The sequence below is a fragment of the Dermacentor albipictus genome, chromosome 1, assembly GCF_038994185.2.
Source record: "Dermacentor albipictus isolate Rhodes 1998 colony chromosome 1, USDA_Dalb.pri_finalv2, whole genome shotgun sequence".
Taxonomy (NCBI): domain Eukaryota; kingdom Metazoa; phylum Arthropoda; class Arachnida; order Ixodida; family Ixodidae; genus Dermacentor; species Dermacentor albipictus.
In genome coordinates this window covers 464,176,939-464,200,266 of record NC_091821.1, presented here as the reverse complement: position 1 = coordinate 464,200,266, position 23,328 = coordinate 464,176,939, and the positions used below count along the sequence as shown (strand labels likewise).

The 23,328-nt window shown below is 49.8% G+C and overlaps 1 protein-coding gene across 3 annotated transcripts in view; it reads right to left on the bottom strand.

Moving 5' to 3' along the window:
- Positions 1-23,328, bottom strand: part of LOC135905603 (scoloptoxin SSD14-like) — a 153,697-nt gene that overhangs the window by 102,549 nt on the left and 27,820 nt on the right. For all 3 annotated transcript variants that reach the window (XM_065436555.2, XM_065436553.2, XM_065436554.1), the window contains exon 3: positions 15,708-15,905. In XM_065436555.2, the coding sequence (XP_065292627.1) occupies positions 15,708-15,905 (198 nt within the window). The remainder of the gene's footprint in view (positions 1-15,707; positions 15,906-23,328) is intronic.

Sequence of the window (23,328 nt, the reverse complement as noted above, 5' to 3'; positions counted from 1 at the left end):
TTGTGTGCTAGATCGTACACCTGCCTCTTGTTGCAGCGGGAGCAAAAAGAGGGATAGCAATTTAGTTAGGTTGATTTGAATTATGGCCTTGTCTGGTGTTTGACGGGAGACAGAGGGCACTTGTTCGTGTTGGGTGTTGCCTTTTGCCGGTCGGTTTTGCAAGCTGCAGAACGACCAAGCGGGACCAGTGGCGAGAAGCAAGGTCTTAGGAACGACCCGAGCGGAGCTGGTCAAGGTGCCTTGGCGACGACGTGGTGAGCAGAGCTCCTGTCCTGGCGAGTCGGACCTGGGCACGTGAAGTTACCTGGCGTCCCGACACTGGACGTGAACTTGGACGAGCCTGACGAACGTGCGCGCCTGGCATCCGAGCCACGTGGAGGCAGCTCGTCTTCCCGGCGCCTTATCTGAGGGCGGGGATGCTGTTGTGCCATTACCACAAGCCCGGATTCCGAATCTGCAAGATACAGAATCTATCCTGCGAGCGCCCTAATTCTCCCTTCACAAGTCAAGATGCTGAGCCGTCAGGCAGCGGGTCCTGCGGGAGAAGCGGAGAAGCCTCGGCGAGCCGCAAGTTTGGACGTGTCGGCGTGTGCCAGACAGCCCGGCGCCGCATCTCCCTTTGCCTGGAGGTCACCGCGCGCGCGAACTTTGAACCGGGTGGCCAGCGCGGTCGCTGGTTGGACCCCTCGAACGACCGTCGTGTGCTGACTTTGTATTGGGCCGTTTGAGTGACAATGGTCCTCGGGGATTATAAAAGCAGCGACACGCCGCTCGAAAACAGGATCCGCCAACCCACCGGGAGAGAGTGTCGCTCCCGACTGGGGTGAGATGTGTCACGCGTTTTCGCCGGACGTCGTCGTGCGAAAACAGTCGCGTTTGTTGTGAGCACTCGGCCCCAGTGCCGACCCGTTCATGTCCTGTATGATAACCTGTATATAATGTATAAAGTCCCTTTTGTTATTCTCATCGACGCCAGGCTCGGAGTCTTCGCTACCAACGCTCTGTCACGAAACGGGTGACGAGCGCTACGGGACCACAAAGCCGAAATCGTGGTGCAGCGGTACAAGTTCGTAACACTGGTGGCACCGGTTGGAAGTCGTAACAGTATTCATTATCCGCATATTATTCTCTTCCGCACACTCTACTACTAACTCTCCCCTGCTATTCCTAGTGCCTATAACATATTCCCCCACTGCTTTGTCTTCAGCCCGCTTCTTGCCTAACTTGGCATTGAAGTCGCCCATCAGTATGGTGTATTTTGTTTTTACTCTACCCATCGCCGATTCCACGTCTTCATAGAAGCTTTCGACTTCCTGGTCATCATGACTGGATGTAGGGGCGTAGAGTTGTACAACCTTCATTTTGTACCTCTTATTAAGTTTCACAAGACCTGCCACCCTCTCGTTACTGCAATAGAATTCCTGTATGTTACCTGCTATATTCTTATTAATCCGGAATCCGACTCCTAGTTTTCGTGTCTCCGCTAAGCCCCGGTAGCACAGGACGTGCCCGCTTTTCAGCACAGTATATGCTTCTTTTGGCCTCCTAACTTCAATGAGCCCTATTATATCCCATTTACTGCCCTCTAATTCCTCCAATAGCACTGCTAGACTCGCCTCGCTAGATAACGTTCTAGCGTTAAACGTTGCCAGGTTCATATTCCAATGGCGGCCTGTCCGGCAAAGTCCAAGATTACTTATCGAGAAAGCGGTCAGGCAAGGAAACACAAGCTCTCCGATAATATTAACTGCATGCTGAGAAGAAATATTCAAGTTGTCACACTGGCATGGATTTAGACCAACATTCAATGGCGAATATTTCAACAGCCTTCAGCTTGCCGATGACATTTGTCCTGTTCAACAACGCTGAGGACACATTGTCACGTGCGATTGAGGACCTTAACTGAGAAAGTACAAGAGTAGTTTGAACATTACTTTGCAGCAGACAAAGATAATGTTGAATAATCTGTCAAGCGTACAAGAAATTCTTATCGGAAGTGAGCCGCTAGATGGTGTGCAGAATTAAGTTTATCTGGGTCACTTACTCACAGGGAGCCTTGATAATGAGAAGGAAACTTGCAGAAGAATGAAAATGGGTCGGTGCGCTTACGGCCGACATTTCCAAATCATTACTGAGACCTCACCGCGGATGTTGAAATAGATTGTCTACAATCATTCTATATTGTTCAAGTACTATCATATGGGGCAGAAACTTGGAGGTTAACAATGACACGTGAGAATAAGTTGAGGGCAACTCAAAAAAGCGATGGAACGAGTGCTGCACTTCCGCACGCTTGCGCGTGACTAACGCGTGGACACGACGTATCTGTCCTTGACGCTGGGGCGGTCTGCCCGTTGCATCTGCCGCACAGCGTGTGCTCCAACCGCAATCGGTAATATCGCAAACACTGTCCAACAACAAGACCACCACCTAGGTGCCACGGCCACTCAGGTAGACGTCGAGAGGTAGCTGTAGTAGGGCTCTGTCTATGAGTTTCCGCGCAACAGAATCATGTCTTCTGGAGTATTCGTACTACAAGTTCGAAGCTATGATGTCTGCGGGTTGTCTGTAAGCCGTACTTTACTTATTTTCTGATGGAATTTACTTTTAAACATTAATTTAATTCAATAAGGTTTTTGCGCTTGGCTGACGACCTAGAAGATTCAGGATGTATGGACCAGAACAGGACCAGAATCAGGACCAGTGCGGGTCTTGTGCTCGAGTACTTAACAAGCGAATGATAAGCCTGCAAGCAGCGGATCTCCTTCGGTGTATGTTGTCAGTGTTGACGTAGTTCTCGTAGTGTCACGCTCACAGCTGCGTGAGCCGCTTCGTTCCCTGGTACGCCGCAGTGGCCGAGAACCCACCACACCCGAGTTTCGACTGCGTGCACCATGGCAGCCTCCTGCTTGCCTGTGCTATCTTCCTTGCGATGGAGTCAGTGTGGGTGGGCGCGTAATACGCGCGCCGCCGCCTGACTGTCTGTCGGAATGTATTGACATTTGTGAGGTACCTGGAAATTCTTCGAGGGCTTCATGCAGCGCGCCACGGACAGCTAAGTTCGATGGTGAGTATGAGTGGTGGTTCTTGATTACCAAACAATTTGGGATGACGCTTACGCTTCACTTTAAGAGTGGAACGCGATAGCATTCAAAGATCCCTGACTGCTTATCACGCTTCCCAGCAGCTGCAGCTTATGTAACCGTAATGTGCTTCCTGTAAACGCTGGTGGCGAACGCTATGCACGAAGGCGAGCTTCCCGGTTCTTCTTTTTTTATGGCGTTGCATGGAACCGAGCTGGTCACGCCGCTCCTAAAACAGACTTCGAACAGCGGCTGGAAAAGAGGTTTGTGTTCCAGTTTCTGCCTAACAGAATTCTGTTTTGTGGTATATTGAACTAACAATCCGACACTATCACGTCTGCAGCTTCTGTCTAAGTCGCATTTTAAGAATTATCTGACGCATCTTACTTTGAGAAAATAATTAATTCAACAACGCCTAGCGCCACACAGAGTACCTGGGTAGTTCGGGATGATTTTCTCGACCGCAGACGCCGACGCGGACGCCAGATTTTCTGCGACACGGAGCCCTTAACGTTGTCGCGTTAAAGATAATAGAGAGTTTTAGTATTGGGGACGCAAGGCATTGGGGCCCCAAGCGCTTGGGTGCGTTTGCGTTTGCGTACGCAAGCAGAAACGTGTTATAGGTTAGCGGCCCCAAACGCAGAACGCAATGAGGTCGCATGCGCTCGCAGCACCACCAAAATCTGATCGTTGCTGCGTTATCATGTTATAAAATATGAAATGAAGCATATGAAGTAAAGTACTATAAACTCTTTTTATTAGAATCAGTTAATAGAGAGGTTTACAGCGTCCGGTAATCGGGTAAACGCAAGCTGGGGCGTTGGGGCGGAGCCATGAACTAGAGCGGCCTGCATGGTGCTGCCACCTGGTGGCGCAAAGCTCAAACAGACAAAAACAGCTAATATTGCAGTAACTAAGTGTATTTTACTTTGCTGCGGGTATACATTTTTGGCAGCAACACAAATAAGCAAGTGCCGATAATTTACACTAGCAGCGAAGTAGAATAGACTTGGTTACAGCAATATTAGCTGCTTTTGTCAATTTGAGCTTTGCGCCGCCAGGTGGATGCACCAAGCAGGACGCTCCCGTTTATGCCTCCGCCCCAACACCCCAACTGCGTTTATCCGAATAACAGACACGCTAAACCTCTCTAATACACATAAAAATGACGTCTGTCGACACTTGGCGAAAGATTTATTAGATTATCTACCCGCAAGCTACTCGTAAGTTCTCCTACACCGCAAGAGTCACGTGGGTAACGTGACCTCTTAGGGGCAGCGATGTTTTCGGCCGCTCCAACAACCCAAGGACGCAAGTAGACGTAGCGGTCTGCGCATGCGCAGTAACGTCGCCCCTAGTCCTTGCGTACGCAAGCCGCTTGCGTGCCCAACACTAAAACTCCCTAATACTCTTGGACATGCGTGGTTATAGCATCGAAGCGGTGTGTTCCAACTGCGGCTCGCATATACCATCGGGCGTCATGCGGAAGGCAGCGTCCACGTAAAAGGGAGTGGCACAACAGCTGACTGGGCTCTCCATATGCCGATTTGTGTAGCACTTCCTGTCTCTAGGTGGCGGCGCGGGTCCATGCGCTTCGACAGAGGTCGCGAGTAGACTAGTTGCGAATGTCTCCCACAGTGGTGTGGTGCGGGCTCCAACTCCGAGTCCGGGGCTTCGCCAAGAGAGCAGCCCTGGTGAGTTGAGTTGTGTCAAACTGGTCTACATAGCGTCGATGTTTTGTAATGTGTTGTAGTGGCGCAACTGCGCATAGCGTCGCAGATCATCCAGTCGTGCGTGGCACGGCAGCCCGATGATAAGATCTTGACCAGTGAGGTGGGTCTTCACCGCAAGAACCAGGAAACGATGGCAAAGCTGGGCATCGTGATGATGAAAAAAAGCAGAAAAGATTGTATTCACTTCATTGGTACATGGTAGTGACTCTTATCGGAGTCTCGAACGGTTCTGATTAACACAGAGGCCAGGACGGCCTTAAATAACCCCTTATGGTCTTGTAGTCGTCGCTGTCTTCTCGGGGAGTCTGTGGAAGTATTAGTGCTTTCATTAGGTTCTGCGGTCGGCGAGCTTCTGTCCTTCAAATTTTCTTTCCTCCGTCCTTCCCTTTGTGTCAGCTCGGGGAATAACAGGGGTGACGCTGTTTCGTAGAGGAGAACAATTATATCGACATGGGGACGCCCACTTGAACGCTTCTCACACTTGACAGGTGGATGTCCAGGCTTATCGTAACAGCCTTTTCTCGTACGAGGCAAATCATCTTGTCATGGAAAGTACGCCTGAATGTCTCTCCTACTTCACAGGTCGATCATAACGCCGGTGACAACGCGGAGTCTCGTTGTACAGAACCTCCAGCTTCTGGACGCGTTGTTTCGTCAGTCTATGCACAAGCGCTTCGTAAGTTGCACAGGACACCAGCGTAGCCAGGACAAGCTGGCGGCCTGTCTTGGTTTCGGCTCCTATGAGACGCCACTATATTCGCCATATCAAGTTGGACGTAAATATCGCATCTTTATGTTGGGCAAATCGTCTATTAGCCGAGCGCCAAATAATCGGGGAGAACGTCGCTGACATGTTTAAAAAGAGCATCATACGCCAATCTGCCAGTTCTTGATCATCACCTGTCGTTTCTCTACAGAAGAAAAAGGGATCAGTACTGCCGCCTATTTATCACGTGCTTTATTCTGTGCAAGGGGGGAAATGGTTCTCCAGCCTAGATCTTCGTTCGGTATATACGCAGATTCCAATGCATGAAGCTGATAAAGCAAATATCATTTTGCTACTCCTGTTGGCCTTTACGAGTTCAACGCAATGCTTTGCGGCTTATGCAATGCTCCCACCGCGTTTGAAACAACGATTGGTACTGTTCTTCGCGGCCTCAAGTGGAAAAGCTGCCTATGTTATCTTGACGATATCGTCGTCCTTTCTTCGACTTTCCCTGAGCATTTGAAGCGTCTCGGCGAAGTGCTCACGTGCCTTGCAAATGATGGTCGCCAACTAAACACCAAGAAGTGCCGCTCCGCTAGCGCAACGATCAAAGTTCTGGGTCATCTTGTGAACAAATGCGGCATTAAACCTGATCCGGATAAGATTTCCGCAGTGATCAATCTTCCACGCCCACTTCGTGCAATAGAACTGCGTAACTTCGTCGGTCTCGCGCCATTCTTCCAGCGCTTCATCCGGGACATCGCCAGTATTGCCGTGCCTGTCCGTGGACTCCTTCCTTGTGCCAGTTCCAGTGGTGCAATGGGTGCGAAGTGGCTTTTCATGAACTTAAGCGCGCCTTAATCTCGCTACCCGTCCTTCGTCACTTTTGATCGTAAGGCATACCCCCTCCCCCCTCTACTGCACACTGACGTTAGAGGCCAAGGAATCAGAGGCGTTAGAGGCAGCGCGACCGCGCTTCTCGCGAGAAAGTCGTTGCATAGGCAATCCTGTTTTTACTTCCGCGGTAAAGAAGTACACAGTCACCTAACAAGAGTGCCTGGCTGTTGTATGGTCCGTGTCGAAATTTCACCCGTACCTACACGGTCGGCATTTCGTTGTTACCGATCATCGTGCCTGATAGTGGTTATCAACGATCAAAAACTTGCCAGGGCGCCTTGACCGCTGGATCCTCAGATTACAAGTATATGATTTTGATGTCGTGTATAAGTCCAGAAGCAAGCATCAAGACTCCAACGCACTTTCCCCCTGCCCGCTGCCGCCATCTTTCGAACACGTCACGTCAACTTGTCAACTTGACCATGCGGATGTCGCGTCAACAGCTTTACTTATTGCTTCCATGATTCAGTTGCCATCCAGCCGCCCTTCTGTGTTTTCCGAGCACCAACACACTGATTCTTATTGCCACCGCATCATGCATCGCCTCAGCTTTGTTTCAATCTCACCTAACACCAGGCTTCAAAGACAGGTAAAGCTCTTCAAGTTATAGCACATTCTTCTCTACCGCAACGTTTTTCACCCCGAGGGCCATCGATGGATTCCCCTGGTTCCGAGCTCTCTCCATGCTGAAGTATTTCACGCTCCTCACGACAACCTGGCATGTGGCCACTTGAGTTAGCACAAAAGCCGGGTGCGAATACGCAGCCGATCCTTCCGTTCAGGTCTTTCAAACAGCATAGCACCACACGTTGCCTCATGCACTCTTTGAGAATGCCGCACGCGACCTAGCACTGCACCCGCCGGGATTCTGCAGCCATTACCTGGGCCAGCGTGTAGAGTCTTCATTCACTGTCGCCGGCACTGACCTTTGAGGCCCTCTCCCGGGAATGCTGACGGCGACCGACGGATAGTCACTGCTGTGGCTGACTTGACGTGGTACGTGGAAACTTGCTCTGTCAGCTCAAGGACTGCTTCTGAAGTGGCTGCCTTTTTCTTCAAGCTGTATGCTTACACCTCAGAGCCCCTTGCGTCCTTTTTAGGAACCACAAGACATTTCTCTCGAAAACGCTTCATGAAGTTCTCCGAGCCCGCAACACCGTGCACAAGACAACCGCCCCATAACCAATTGACTGCCACAGATATTTCATCGTAGGCTCAGTGATATGCTGTCCATGTATAACCAACTTGACCACTGTAACTGGGATGCCATTCTCCGCTTCCCAACATTTGCCTGCAAGACCGCGCGCCAGTGAACCACAGCCTATTTTCTAATTTTCCTGATCCACGGCCGACGTCCAACCTCTGTCCTCGATGTTTCTTTTCATTTCCAGTGTTGTAAAAGCTTAACCATCGCGTCGCATCTTCATCTCCCTCATGCAATGTCTCAACAAGAGATCCTTGAGGAAATATATAAATAAATAAATAAATAAATAATTTCTTACCAGTTTGTGTCCCGTATTGATCAATATTGCCAATATGCTCTCATAAACACTGAAGTGAGCCAAGAAGGTCGTATAAATCATTATGATGCGCCTCATGGTGTCGTTTTCTACCACTCTGGCGACCATGTACGGCTTTTGACCTTTGTGTGAATGCCTGGTAACGTGAAAAGCTTCAGTCTCGATACATCGGCCCTTACAATGTAATAGAACAGACCTCCCCAGCTAACTACCGCGTTACACCTGTTGATCCATAGACTGACCGACGCTGCCGCGGGGAAGAGATCATGCATGTTTCCCGCGTCACGCCATTCCATCGGCATTACACGCAAGCCTAATTTGCGGCCAAGCTGACCGCTTCCGTCCATGGGGGCGATTAGTGTGAAGATTTATATTACAGACGTCATTTTCCTCACCTGGACGTTATGGCCATCGCGTCGCATACTCATCTTCCGCGCGCTAGCACATGCTTTGATAAAGCGTCGGTTCAACCGTTGCTACTTGATATACAAATATATTAAGCGGAACCAAAAGCGTCTCCTTAAAGGGGTCCTGGACCACCCATTAGGTTTGGTGAAAAAACACGGTCCACAGATAGAATACGCTGCTGTGAATAGAGAGTTTTAGCACAGCGGGTTTACGGCCAGCGGAGCGGAGCGGTCTCCACCGTTGCGCCAGCGGAGCGGCTCGCGAAAAAAGAGTTTTAGCCCAGCGGATCACCCGCTCGAGCGGGGTAAAGAGCGGGGCGCTCTGCTGCCCCACCTAGTGGTTCGAATAGGAGTTACTGAGAAATGAAATTGAATTACGCTTGCTTTTATTATGCAAGAAATATTGAATAAAGATATATTACATGTTCTCAGTGCATTATTTGTTAATAATGTACTGAGTACTAATGTACGGGTCAGCGCGGCAGTCGCCGTCTCGATGCAGAACTGCCGGCGTTCATGTTCGCGGCTGCCGTCTTGCATTTCCCATACACGCCCGCGCGCCCTTACGCACGCTCGCGCGCTGCGTATTGGCCTCGAGCTCCACCACTGGAAAAGCTGGCGCCACCGTCGGCGTGACGTGCTAGGAGGGATCACGTGGACATAGCGGCCACGTCGGCTGCTTCGGGCGCGCCGAAGCAAGCTGAAAACGAGTTTAAATTCCCTCGTACGCTGCGGTCCTCATTTAGTGGCGAAATTTTCCCGCTTCGAGTGTCTCCTTTACAACGCTTGAAAGCACTACAATAGGTAGTGGCTGCCTTTGAAGGCGCGCAACATGGTAGGCTACTGCTCGGTGCCGCAGGGCCGGACGCACGTAACGGAGGCCGGTGTCAGCCTTATTCACACGTAGCCGCAGGACAAGAAGCTGGGTGAAGCTTGGCTTGCGAAACATAAAACCGGCAAACAGTCATCGTCTACAACTCGGGTATGCAGCAAGAACAGACGCGAGGAAGATTTCTGCTACGGCGCCCGGTCTGCGATGTTCTGAAAACGCGCACTGAGACGCTCGCCCGAGTCCGCTGCCCGACTAATGTAGTGACGGTTTGGTCTGTGAACTTGTCGATGCTATAGATACTGGTAAGTTCAGTGGAGTGGAAAGACAGCGGTAAAAAGCACATTTAAAAAAAGCATGGCATATGGTCATGTTTGTGTTATGAATTAATGCACTGGATTACAAAAAAGGAGCAGCGGGAAATTGCACGCTGAGAACACCGATAAACATACAGTGCGACGCAACTCGAGAAATAGTATTAAAAGGTCAAATAATTTAGAAGAAAAAAAAAAGATTGAATCGTCGCGACGGCACATCACAGTCCCCTCCCCGTAGGCGTCGAAGTCTCTACAATGAAATTATTTTTGAACAGCTGTGATGGCGCCCACGCAACAATGGTTGCTTGTATGCTGTCAAATGCTCATATTCTGCGGCCTAAAGCTCATGGCACGGTGCGAAAACGCGCGCGCGGGGAAAGCGAAACAGTGCGCGGACAAATTAAGCATGCAGACGCGCAGTCGGCCGCTGCGAATCTGCGCGATCGGTGCATTGAGGCTTCGTTCTATTACACTCCATTTAGTTATACAAACACTATAAGAACATATTTCACATAGTTTGTTCTCAGCGCTTACCTACCTTTCACGCAAGAAGCCGGTTCGGGAGACTGCATCGCGGCGACCGCGCGCAGTGGCGTTCACTGTACGTATTCGGTAAAGAGATAGCGTCTGTAAACGATTGTGTGCTTTGAGTTTGCCCAAGATTATTATTTAGACAGTAAGAAACTTCTCTCGTTTCGAAAGTACTCACAGAAATGTCCGGGAGAGCTCGTGCGTGGTGTTTTCAGTGAGCGCTGACAGCAAAACCTACGAGGAGCGCGCCACGTGATCCCTCATACTACGCCAGCGAGGCGCTTCCGATAGGTGGCGACTCCGTAACTCCTCGCCGCCAATACCCTCCGCTGGGGAGTGCTTTCCAGCGGGCGTAAACGCTATTGGCGGCGAGGAGTTACGGAGGCGCCCTCTATCGGAAGCGCCTCGCTGGCGTAGTATGAGGGATCACGTGGCGCGCTCCTCATAGGTTTTGCTGTCAGCGCTCACTGAAAACACCCCGCGCGAGCTCTCCCGGACATTTCTGTAAGTACTTTCGAAACGAGAGAAGTTTCTTACTGTCTAAATAATATTCTTGGGCAAACTGAAAGCACACAATCGTTTACAGCCGCTATCTCTTTACCGAATACGTACAGTGAACGCCACTGCGCGCGGTCGCCGCGATGGAGTCTCCCGAACCGGCTTCTTGCGTGAAAGGTAGGTAAACGCTGAGAGCAAACTATGTGAAATATGTTCTTATAATGTTTGTATAACTAAATGGAGCGTAATAGAATGAAGCCTCAATGCAGCGATCGCGCAGATTCGCAGCGACCGACTGCGCGTCTGCATGCTTGTCCGCGCACTGTTTCGCTTTCTGCGCGCGCGCGTTTTCGCACCGTGCCATGAGCTTAAGGCCGCAGAATATGAGCATTTGACAGTATACAAGCAACCATTGTGTCGTGGGCGCTATCAGAGCTGTTCAAAAATAATTTCACTGTAGAGACTTCGACGCCTACGGGACTGTGATGTGCCGTCGCGACGATTCAATCTTTTTTTCTTCTAAATTCTTTGACCTTTCAATACTATTTCTCGAGTTGCGTCGCACTGTATGTTTATCGGCGTTCTCAGCGTGCAATTTCCCGCTGCTCCTTTTTTGTAATCCAGTGCATTAATTCATAACACAAACATGACCATATGCCATGCTTTCTTTAAATGTGCTTCTTACCGCTGCCTTTCCACTCCACTGAACTTGCCAGTATCTATAGTATCGACAAGTTCATAGACTAAACCGTCATGACATAGTCGGGCAGCGGACTCGGGCGAGCGTCTCAGTGGACGTTTCCAAAACATCGCAGACCGGGCGCCGTAGCAGAATTCTTCCTTGCGTCTGTGCTTGCTGCATACCCGAGTTGTAGCCGATGACTGTTTACCGGTTTTATGTTTCGCGAGCCAAGCTTCACACGGCTTCTTGTCCTGCGGCTACGTGCAAATAAGGCTGACACCGGCCTCCGTTACGTGCGTCCGGCCCTGCGGCACCGAGCAGTAGCCTACCATGTCGCGCGCCTTCAAAGGCAGCCACTACCTATTGTATTGCTTTCAAGCGTTGTAAAGGAGACACTCGAAGCGTGAAAATTTCGCCACTAAATGAAAACCGCAGCGTACGAGGGAATTTAAGCTCGTTTTCAGCTCGCTTCGGCGCGCCCGAAGCAGCCGACGCGGCCGCTATGTCCACGTGATCCCTCCTAGCACGTCACGCCGACGGTGGCGCCAGCTTTTCCAGTGGTGGAGCTCGAGGCCAATAGAGAGTTTTAGCCCAGCGGGTTTACGGCCAGCGGAGCGGAGCGGGCGAGCGGAGACGCGACTGCGCATGCGCACCACGCTGAGGCGGCCAGCGGTTTTACGGAGCAGCGTTTACGCCCGCTGGAAAGCACTCCCCAGCGGAGGGTATACGCAGCGCGCGAGCGTGCGTAAGGGCGCGCGGGCGTGTATGGGAAATGCAAGACGGCAGCCGCGAACATGAACGCCGGCAGTTCTGCATCGAAGACGGCGACTGCCGCGCTGACTCGTACATTAGTACTCAGTACATTATTAACAAATAATGCACTGAGAACATGTAATATATTTTTATTCAACATTTCTTGCATAATAAAAGCAAGCGTAATTCAATTTCATTTCTCAGTAACTCCTATTCGAACCACTAGGTGGGGCAGCAGAGCGCCCCGCTCTTTACCCCGCTCGAGCGGGTGATCCGCTGGGCTAAAATTCTTTTTTTCGCGGCCGCTCCGCTGGCGCAACGGTGGAGACCGCTCCGCTCCGCTGGGCGTAAACCCGCTGGGCTAAAACTCTCTAATATCTCAGCCATGTATTGCAGTCGTACGCGCTGCGTGGACCTCACAAGCGGATCGCGAAGTCACCTTTCTCTCAAACGCTCTCCTTTCAACAGAAGGCCCGGTTCTCACTCTCATGTAGACGCACTATCTCGTCATTCCCTTAGACAGCTGCTATTGGCCGATAGCTGACGTCAAGATGTGGTCGGCTACATGGCGTAGATGCCGCGGTCGCCGCGAGCTGCCGCCACGAGTCCACTGACTAAGGGAACTGCGTCTCGCTGAGGCCAACCGCGTTTGGCTTATGTTTACCGCGCCGTAGGCACCAAAGGTGAAGTCGTGGCGTCTACGTTAACATTCAAAATGAAATTTGAACTCCACGCCACGGTGGCATTTCTCGTGCCCGGTGCGTGGAGCTTGGAAGCGGAGCGCAAAGTTATCTCTTTCTGAACGCTCTCTGTTCAACAGAAGCCTGCTCCTCAGTCTTATCTGAACGCTTTACTTCGTAATGAAGCATATTCCCATACGCGGCTGCTATTGGTCAACAGCTGATTTCAATCAAGAAGAGTGTTTGGACCAGTGCGCTTCTTCATACTGCTACCCTGTATATCAATTGTCGCAGTTAATAAAAAGGCAGTGGTAAGCGAAGATCTGCTTTTCTGTTTGAATCACGTATTTCCGGAAATAGCCGATTATCATCTGCTCACGCTCCGCAGCAGAGCTGAACTTTGCCCATGGGCACGTTGCAAGTGCTAGGCGGCTCCCTGTCTTTCCGACCCCTAGCGCCATCTGACGAATAATTGCGCGAATGTGGTAGGATTACTCGCGGCGTCAGCAGCCCGCGCTGCGTGTTTGGCGTCCTGTCAAACGGTAGCGAGCGTGCCGATATTAGAGAGTTTTAGCTTGAGCGTTTTTACGGCCAGCGGGGCGGAGCGGGCGAGCGGATACACCAGCGGAGAGGCGCGCGAGAAAATAGTTTTAGCCGGGCGGATCGCCCGTCTTCTCGAGCGGACTAGAGTCACTTGCTCTGCTGCTCCACCTATTGGTCACAATTCGAGTTAGAGTGAAAAGAATATCAATTAAACCTGCTAATAATGCGCTGAAACTGTTTAATAAAGGTAGGTTATGTGTTTTTAGTTAGTTATTTGGTTAAACTTCTAAACGGGCCTGAGCAGCGGTCGCCGTCGACAACGCAGCAGCACCGGCGCTTGTGTTGACGGCTGCCATCTTGAATACCCATACACGCCCGCGCGCTTTTACGCACGCTCGCGCGCTGCCTATCGCTCCGCTGGAGAGGGCTTCCCAGCGGGCGTAAGCTGCGCTCCGTAAAAACGCTGGCCGGCCCAGCGACGTGCGCATGCGCAGTGGCGTCTGCGCTCGTCCGCTCCGCTCCGCTGGCCGTAAAAACGCTCAAGCTAAAACTCTCTATTAATTTATCCGGGTTTCCGGAATTACAAGATCTTCATAGCTTTTTTCGTGAAAAGAATTTAGAGAAAGGAAGTCGTCTATTTGAAGTGGGGCACGTCTACGACGTGAGGGAAGTGTTGAACTCGCACTGATCGGAAGTGACTGCTAGGTGTATTCCGCAAACGAAAAATAACGCACCAGCGAGATGCGTGAAGCTCAGCGTAAGTTACTTCGTTATCTACGGTGTGGACGCATGAAATTGTAGGCGACATTGATTCTTGAAGATCAGCGACAGCAGACAAATCCTAGCGGGGAGCTGCGATTGCCGTGCTGGCATAGCAGGGAAGTGCAAGGACGCCGCGGTAGTTTCCCTGTACATACAGGACGGCTAATACGAATCCAAAACATCTCTTCCAAGAACGTGGGGCGTACGAAAGACTCGTAAGACCTACCCGAGGTATTCTAACGTTGCTCTCCCCAAACACAATAAAAGGGGAGGAGCTTACCAGTTGTGTTAGACTACGCTGGGAAAATAATTTCGCCCAAGTTACTGGAAGTGCGATACTTTTATGTTGCGATTTTCCAGTGCGTGCAAAGAAGGTTCCAATAGACCACGCCGTCAAAAATTTTGGTGATCTCAACTGCCCCTTAGTTGATATGCTGGGCGCAGAAGGGAGGGGTTCCAGCTCAAACAGCTGCAACACCTCCTCAAATCTCTCAGCAAGCCCTAGCACTCTTTGAATGGGAGAGGATTGGGAAAGAGTTCCACTGCTTTACTGCGGTACAGTGTGGAAACAAACTACTTTGTTTGCTGCATATCCTGGTACACACTGCAGGTGTCCCGTGATACGGTCGGCTTGGAAACCTGTCAAATTTTGTTTCTCGTGAGTTGGTGTACGTGCTGTTGCAGCACACTACGTAACAGCTCGTGTTGCACTTCGCCATTGCTCAGAAAAGGCAACAGCTACGCGCCAAACAATGCGCAGACAGGCTTTCCGAACGCAAGCGGGCCGATCGTATCCTGCCAGTTCCGCGCTCGCCGCCGCGAGGGGCGCCCTTGTAGGCGCGGGAACTACGTTCGCAACCTGCCTATACTGCTTATTGGTGTCGTAGCCGCCGATTCCTGCTAAGTTTGATTAGTTTTCAACACTCAAATAGTCTCCAAGCTCGGGAAACTTTAAGGTCAGACCACACGTACGCTTGCCACCGCGCGTTCACTCCTGGCCGCTCCCGGCTAGACGCCTAGGAAGGCTTCGCTTCATATTGAGCTATTGACAGTGCTTCAAAATGCGAAAGTTGGATGTAGCTACTATCAGTCGCTCAAGGTGGTATTGGACAAAGCCAGTCCGCACCGAGTAGCATGGCCATAGGGGAGCATATGTGCGCGAACGCGCCTTCATGACCTGTCGTACGCAAAGCAAACGCTTTGCTTAGCTAGATTTCCACGTAGGTGCGGCCTGCTATGCATGGTCTTCGAGATCAGGCACCACCTGAACTCGGAGGCCATGTGCTATGAGCGTAGACACAGCGGCCGTCGCGGTGTCTACGCCACCGCGTGCGCCTCGCTGATGACAACCGCGTCTGGGGCGTCGTAGGCGCCAACATTAGAGAGCCCTGCATGTAGGCTCCCTGGCCAACATAGTGAATAGCGGCATATACCCGAACATACAAAATCAAATTTGAACTGCGCGTCACCGTAACGTATAGTACAGACGGAGCGTTGTGGGCACGCCCCGGTCCGCCGTGCCTTTGCAGTGCAAGGCATTTACGAAAGAGCGGGATCACCACGAAGGGGATCACACGAGATCTTTCATTGCTAAAATATCCGCTTCTGCTGAAAGCAGTGAAGTACTTTTTGTCAGAAAGTGTTTCTCAAATAACGTATTTTAACTTCAAGTGGATTTTCTCGACTTCGATAAAAAAGTTGTTCGAGGCCCTTTTAACGTCTTGTCTCTGAAGAAGATGTGGAAAACAGCGACAACTCGCCCTCACCTGGAAGCATTTACACACGCATTTGCATCGGTGACTGCCGCCCACTTGCTGTAATTGCCCAGCTTCGAAACTGACGGCTTGTAGTCGATGTCCTCGTCGTCGCTGCCCTCGTTGAATGCCATCACAAGGACCGCGCCAACCGCGCACAAGGTAGTCACCGCAGCGAGACCTAGCAGGCATAGCACGGTCCCGCGATTGCTGTGGGAGGCAAAATACGCAGAACTTCAAGGATCGGGCATGCAGGTAACGCCTGCACACTGTGCTCAGGAGAGTCACTTGCGCATGGTGGGGATGTGAAGGAGAAAAATTGTCACACACTCGAGAGTAGTTCTAAACTACAAAAGAAACTTAATTATACGGGTTTCTCATCAAGAAATATTCGTAGTTGAAAAAAAATGCGTCGTGGTCCCCGGGTCAAACCAACGAGACCAACCGCTTTCTAGCGTGGTCGCTCTATAGAGGGTGTTTCAGCGAACACTTTCAATTTATTTTTTTAATTGCCTAGTCAAGCATAATTCTAGCCCGTGAGCTGGACTACTCGAACAGGCAGACATTATTGCACAAACAATTGAATTGTATAGTCGTCTAAATAACAAAAAATAGATAATTAAAGTTTTGTAAGTAGTCTACGCATTTCAATTCTTTGTGCAGGTAATGGCCGCCTCTCCAAGCAGAACAGCTCATGGACTAGGATTGTGTTGTCTGTCACATCAAATGAAAAAAAAATTTTTTTTTGAAAGTGTTCGCTGAAATTCGCGGTAATATCTGATCCAATCAGGAGGCTGCCAGATTATAGCGCGAGGCTGAATGGATCGTACACTCGAAACAAACGCAGCAATGTGCTAGTCTGCTGGTTAGCTCAGATGATAGCACGACTGGCCCGGTAAAGAGTTGGTCCCGGGTCCGCTACTCGAACCCGGACCACTTTTTTTTTCAACTTTGAAGCTTTCTTTCAGAGGAATCCGCACGGGTTTCATTTGTGGTGATTTGCCATGGTGGCGACTACGCAAATAACGACAAAGCGGAGGCAGAGTGCTTCAGTAAAAGTTCTAGAAACGCCCTAAGATTTCTGACGATCGCCGACTCGTCTACGTGTCTCTTACAGATTATTTGCCTCAATATATGGCGAATTGAAAACACGTGTGGATTTGCAGTCAAATTTAGCGTTAGGGAGTAGCGTAATCGCTCGTGAACTTTATTTTTCTAGGGCAAGTCGATCTGTCACCTCATCATCAGGAGTATGGAATTTGCGAAGCGCCTTATTACCTAATGCGCTTGGTGGCAACGTCTCTGAGCCTTTCCAATTTCTATGCAAACAATCGGATAGAAAGATGTTATAATTATTATCAGGCATGCATGTCGACCGCGCCCCACGATAGCTGAAAGGTGTGAATGCGCCTATTAAAAAAAAGGCGCTGTCACGTTCAATATTCCTTGTGTGTAGAGCAGCTAAATGTGATTCAGCTGAATTACGCGAGGAATTCCATGCACTCGTACATTTCTTGCACTCACCCCTGCAATACTATGTTGATTCTAACAATGATACCATATCCTCGTCGTCTTTTACATGTCGTTTTATGTCAAAGACAAGTTTAGCCGTGTTACGGGACTCATATGTAGCAGACACACGCGCTGACTAAGACTGCATGCGTTACGTGTTTGTTATAAGAGTTAATTTCACGTGGGTACACCTAAATGTGAAAATTCTGCAGCGCCGTGTTTGGATTTAAAGAAAGAATGTGTTTCTGTTGTTGTTTTTGCACACCTCGTCATACTGCAAGAGCTATCAGCGCGTTGTGTGGCATTGATTTGAAAATTTTAACCAGATAACACCTGCGAACATGTATCTTCCGACCAGCAGCAACGAGGAACAAGCAGCAAGAATAATAAGAGTGCCGATGTCAATTGGATTTGGTAGGCCATGTTACTGCGGAGTGTTGGCCTCACTTGTGGTTTGTTGGCGTCTCTGCAGCGGGGTGGAGCCAGTTTTGACCACGTGATGGCGTTCAGCGAATAGCGGTGCTAGAATCGTGGAGGTGGTGCGAGCGGCTCTCGGACAGCAGTGGCGCAACTCGGCCTCCCGAAAGGGAGCCTATACTTTAACTGTAGTTTCTGACTTGACGGAACTTTGGCGCTGTGGAAGCGGCAAGCTGGACGGTTCAGCCGGAATGGTAATGATGCGTAGTACATGGATTTGCCTAAACTTTCGTCCGTGTGGCCTCAAACGGCTTCGTAAGCCTGTCATTTTCAACAAACTATGCGTAATAAATAAACGTGTACGGAACTTGTACGGAACTGTTGTACAGAAGTTGTACGTTGTTGTACTGTTGTGCGGAAGTACGGACGTTGTACGGAACTGGTGACCACGCATCATTACGCAACTTCCGGTATGACAACACGAGTCGGTTTTGGCACTTAAATTGGTGGAGCAGTAATCTAGGCATCCAACAGCACTGTGATTGTTTCGCAAATATATATATATATATATATATATATATATATATATATATATATATATATATATACATATATATATATATATATATATATATATATATATACATATATATATATATATATATATATATATATATATATATATATATATATATATATATATATACATACATATATGTCTATATTTTGTACTGCAGAAGAATGAGCGGTAGGCACTGCTTAGAGTAAGACGACGACAACGAGTGCTTGGAAGCCTTGTGCCTGTGTCTGCGAAGCTCTGTGTCGTCTCGCTGCGGTGCTCTGCTATCTGAGCGTTTTAGCAATCGAACTATAACGCCTCTTGACATTTGGTCGAGGTGCTGGGCACTTCCCAAACCTGGAACTCCACAGCCGGACGCTCCCTACCTTTTCTGCCATGTCTCAGGATGCCGCGCAGCCCGATCCTCCCCTGGCATCCATCGCCTGTCATCTGCTCCGGTGCTCTACGCCAACCAGATCCTCCGGTCTTCAGCGGCAACGACGACCATGACATGGAGGATTGGCTGACGACATACAATCGCGTGAGTGCGCATAACAAATGGGATGACAAAGCTAAACTGACTAACGTCATCTTCTATCTTTCTGCAGTCGCTAATCTCTGGTTCCGGAATCACGAATCCAACCTCTCCACTTGGACAGCATTTACCCATTCGTTCAAAGAAGTCTTCGGTCGCCTCCAATACTGCCTGAGAATTCACGTCCACCGTCAGAATGTTCTTCCGAACATTAATGCGGATCTCTCTCACATGTCCTGAGGCTATTCTATCGAAGTATTTGGTCAGCGATTGTCTATTCAACGCATTCATATTCGTACCTTCCGTAGTTGGGGTGTAGCCCACGGAGGCAGTATTGGAGGCTTTGCAAGGCATTCAAGTGGTTGGTAAGGCAAGGTAAGGTTGGTTGGTAAGGAAGGTACGAATTCATATTCTTTGAAAGGCTTTGAAAGGCATTGAAGTGGTTGGCAACATCCCAGTTCGCTCATTCCTAGCGTACGGCAAAGATACCTGCACAGCTGTGATATCAGATGTGGACATTGACATAAAGGATGACGACCTGCGATCTCTATTATCGTCGACAGTGCGAATCCTCGACATCCACTGATTCGGCCGCTCCCAGTGCACCAAGTTGGTGTTCGAGTCAGACTCTTTGCCAGCATCAGTCAAAGTAGGTTATGTGAGGCAATCAGTGCGTCCATATGTACCACGACCGTTACAGTGTCACAAGAGTTTCAAACTGGGCCACGTGAATGCGGTGTGTAAGAATCCTACGTCGTGCCGAAGATGTAGTGGTGCTCGTCAGGTAGACTCCTGTGAGACTGACGCCATGAAATGTGCAAATTGCTCCGGAGCCCATTAATCGACATCCAAGGACTGCCCCAAAATGGCAGAGGAGAGGCAAATTCTGAGAAAAATGGTGAGAGAGAACTCCACGCACAAGGAGGCTGCCGATTCCGTCCGCAATAAAAGGCGCTGGTTGCGGCAAAGGCGTCGCCGCCCCCAGAGTAAGCCTCGGGGGAAAGAGGCACTTCCTTTCAGTACTTGGGTGCAAACCGTGCCACAGAGAGAGCAAGGCCGGCACACACAAGATGCGTCTCCCTCAGTACCTCCGCGCCCGTCAAGGAATGAGGCGTCACCCAACGTGCGTCCAACCTCTTTCGGCTATTGAGTGGCCTTCGCTACCACTAAGGGCTTGCGGAGGAGATACTCCTTCGGCGCTCCCCAAGTGCCGGGAGGGTAATGAAAGGCTTGGAACCGAAAAGGTGGTAGACATGCTTAAACAGCTAGTAAACACTATGTGTATATTACTCTCCGGATTGGCAACGCCAACTTCACTGTCGGTCGTGAAGGCGTTAGACGCTATGGAGCCGCTATTAGCGGCTCTAAAATAAGGGTGTTAATCATGGCTCTCACGATAAAACACTGTACATTGGAACAGAAGATGCATCATTCTATGCGGCCGCATGTCTGACTTTAGGCAACGAGTATTCAAATACCGCTTCCCAGTGATCGTGATATGCGAGCCAAATCTCCCGTCGGAATTTCGCCTTTCCGGATACGTTAAGCTCTGGTGACGTGAAGATGGACACAAGAGCAAAGTGTTAATGTGTATACGCAGTGACATGACGTTTGTGCGGAACGCGATCACTCCACATGACAGCAATGAATATGTGTGTGTGACACTAAAACATACACTACATGTGTTTTCGATCATCGGCGCCTACATACCTCCTAGCCAAGGACTTGAACTCTCTTATCTTTCAACTGTATTACAAAGTTCCCCAGGTCATCATGTTGTTATTGGAGACTTCAATGCTCATCATCCTTACTGGGGAAGTGCCGCAATGAACTGTCGGGGTAGGAACTTGATGGACTTCATAGACGGTGAAGGCCTGGCTGTCATCAACGATGGATCTCCAACTTACATCCGTGGCACTACCTACGGAAGTTGCTTAGAGCTCACTATTGTATCTCGGAGCCTCCTGCCCTTAGTCAATTGGTGCTCGGACATAGAAACGCATGGGAGCGAGCATATACCAACATATGTAGAGATGAAGTGGTTTGTGCAATCAACTCCATCTGCTGTACGCTGCACTGATTGGTCCACATTCTCTACATCTGTCGAAGAGTACTGCGGAGACATCACTTCATCTGATATAGAACACATTATTGTATCATTAGTGCAGAAGACAACTAAGTTCATCAGTGCACCTACATCCAGAACGGCGATTGATATTGAATATGAACGGCTCCGAGCGAACCGTCATAGAGCGGAAAGGAAGGTTAGGCGAACTCAATCGTCATTAGACGTTGTCTTATGTCGACGAGCTCAACGAAAAATGCAGCGTCACCTTCAAAAAATAGGAAAACAACGGTGGAGGACCTTCTGTTCGTCTCTGCATCCTCGAAAGCCACTTTCTAGGATCTGGCAGGTAGTATGAAGCCTTCGTGCCCCTCCTCAGCAAAAACATCCTTTCCGTGCTCTAGCACTTCACCAATGTCTGACGGAAGTGCAGGTTGCCGAAGACTTCTGTAAGAGAGTCACCCGTACCGATGTTTCAGCGTGTCCAACATTGGATCGACCCGTGCTACCTCCTAAAGATGATCGTCTTGACCTTCCTTTCACGATGCCGGAATTGGAAGCCGCACTTGCTGCGTCTAGACGACCTTCTGCTACTGGACCGGACGGTATTTTGTATACTGCTCTGTGGCACCTTGGGATGGGAGGTTGGAAAGTCCTGCTGTTATACTATAACGCCACGTGGTCATCCAGTACAGTCCCGAAGCAGTGGAAAACCAGCGGTTTGGTGGCCTTCCTAAATGCAGGAAAATCGCCTTACGAAATGTCATCTTACCGGCCAGCAGCTTTAGCTAGCTGTGTCGGTAAGGTGATGGAACGGATGGTGCTCACTAGACTAGAATGGTTCATGGAAAAGAATGAGCTTTATCCTGAAATGATGACCGGATTTAGATGTGGCCGGTCTGCAATAGATGGGTTCATTGATCTCGTGTCCACGATCGAACACGACAAAGAGCGCCACCGACTTGTAGGAGCAGTTTTCTTAAACACAAAAGGAGCTTATGACAATGTACTGCAGGAAGCCATTCTTGATGCCCTCAGTAATTTAGGCATAGGTGGCCGTCTCTACATGTGGATTGCAAATTACCTAGATGGTCGTACAGCCTTCATGTCTACGAATGCTGGCGAAACGACAAGACACGCTGTGGTCCGTGGAGTGCCTCAAGGAGGAGTTCTCAGCCCGACTCTTTTCAATGTTGCCCTTATTGGCCTTGCGGAAATATATCCTGATATAGTGCGCATCAGTACCTACGCAGACGACATATGCCTATGGGCATCCGCAGTCACGCGACCACATAATCGTGCCAGATTGCAGCGAAATGTTTCTTTAACGTCTCAGTACCTGCAGTGCCAAGGACTGCAACTGGCCCCAGACAAGTGCGCTGCGATAGCGTTCACACGGAAGCTTATGTGTTGGTATCCAATTATGATCAATGGAAATGCCATCCCATAAGTCACCCACCACAAATGCCTCGGCGTTGTCATTGACCACGGTGTTTCATGGTCAAAACATGTGGCAATGTTAAAGAAAAAATTAACTGGGCTTGCTCAAGTTTTTCGCTTTCTGGCCAGTATGAAATGGGGTCCATCTGAGCATTCGCTACTCCGGCTGTACCAGGCTCTCTACGTCGGATACATTCGGTATAGCCTGCCAGTTTTATCAAGTATGAGCGCGTCATGTTTGTGTACGCTGGAAAGTGCCCAGGCACAGATGCTGAAAACATGTCTCGGTGTTCCACGTTGCACCTCAACCTACGGAACAATTGAGGAGGCTCGCATCACCCCTTTACCTGTCTATCTACGATGCGAACCTCTTCGAGTATTCCTGCGACTGCTTTGCCGTCATGGACGCCATCCCTTATCGACACTACCCGATATACGCCCGGACTCCACTTTTTCAAGAGCATACAGACGGCTCGGTCTCGTCGTATGCGTCTGGTGCGGCTTTCGTCGTGCCTGCGCATCAAGTCATTCGACGGTTTCGTCTGCATAACAAGACGACTACAACATCTACGGAATTAGTGGCAATAAGAGAGGCCGTTCAATATATTGCGCGACAGCCTCCTCAAATATGGACAGTTTTCAGTGACGCAAAATCGGCTCTTCAACTACTTAGAGTGGTGTTGAAAGAAAGCGCTTACAGAGTGCTGGCTCTTCAAACTGCCGAGCTCTACACTTTAGCGCAAGAAAACGGCCACCACATCACATTTCAGTGAATTCCCAGTCACTGTGGTATACAGGGCAACGAACTGGCCGACGCCGAAGTGAAGAAAGCACTCGAAGAACGAGAGTCACTGCTTTCAATTCCTTTTTCAAGAGCGGACGCCAACTGTCTCCTCTCCAGTGTCATCCGAAAATTGACAGCAAAGCACTGGGACAATCCGGATATTCGCCACAGACGACTCCAGAGATTGGTCCCTACCATGAATTTTAGGCTACCACCGAAAATCCAACGAAGCTGTGCCAGTCTTCTGCACAGACTAAGGCTGGGGGTAGCGTTTACGCGCGGATGCGTGCACCTCATGCGACGCACTGAGTATCCACACTG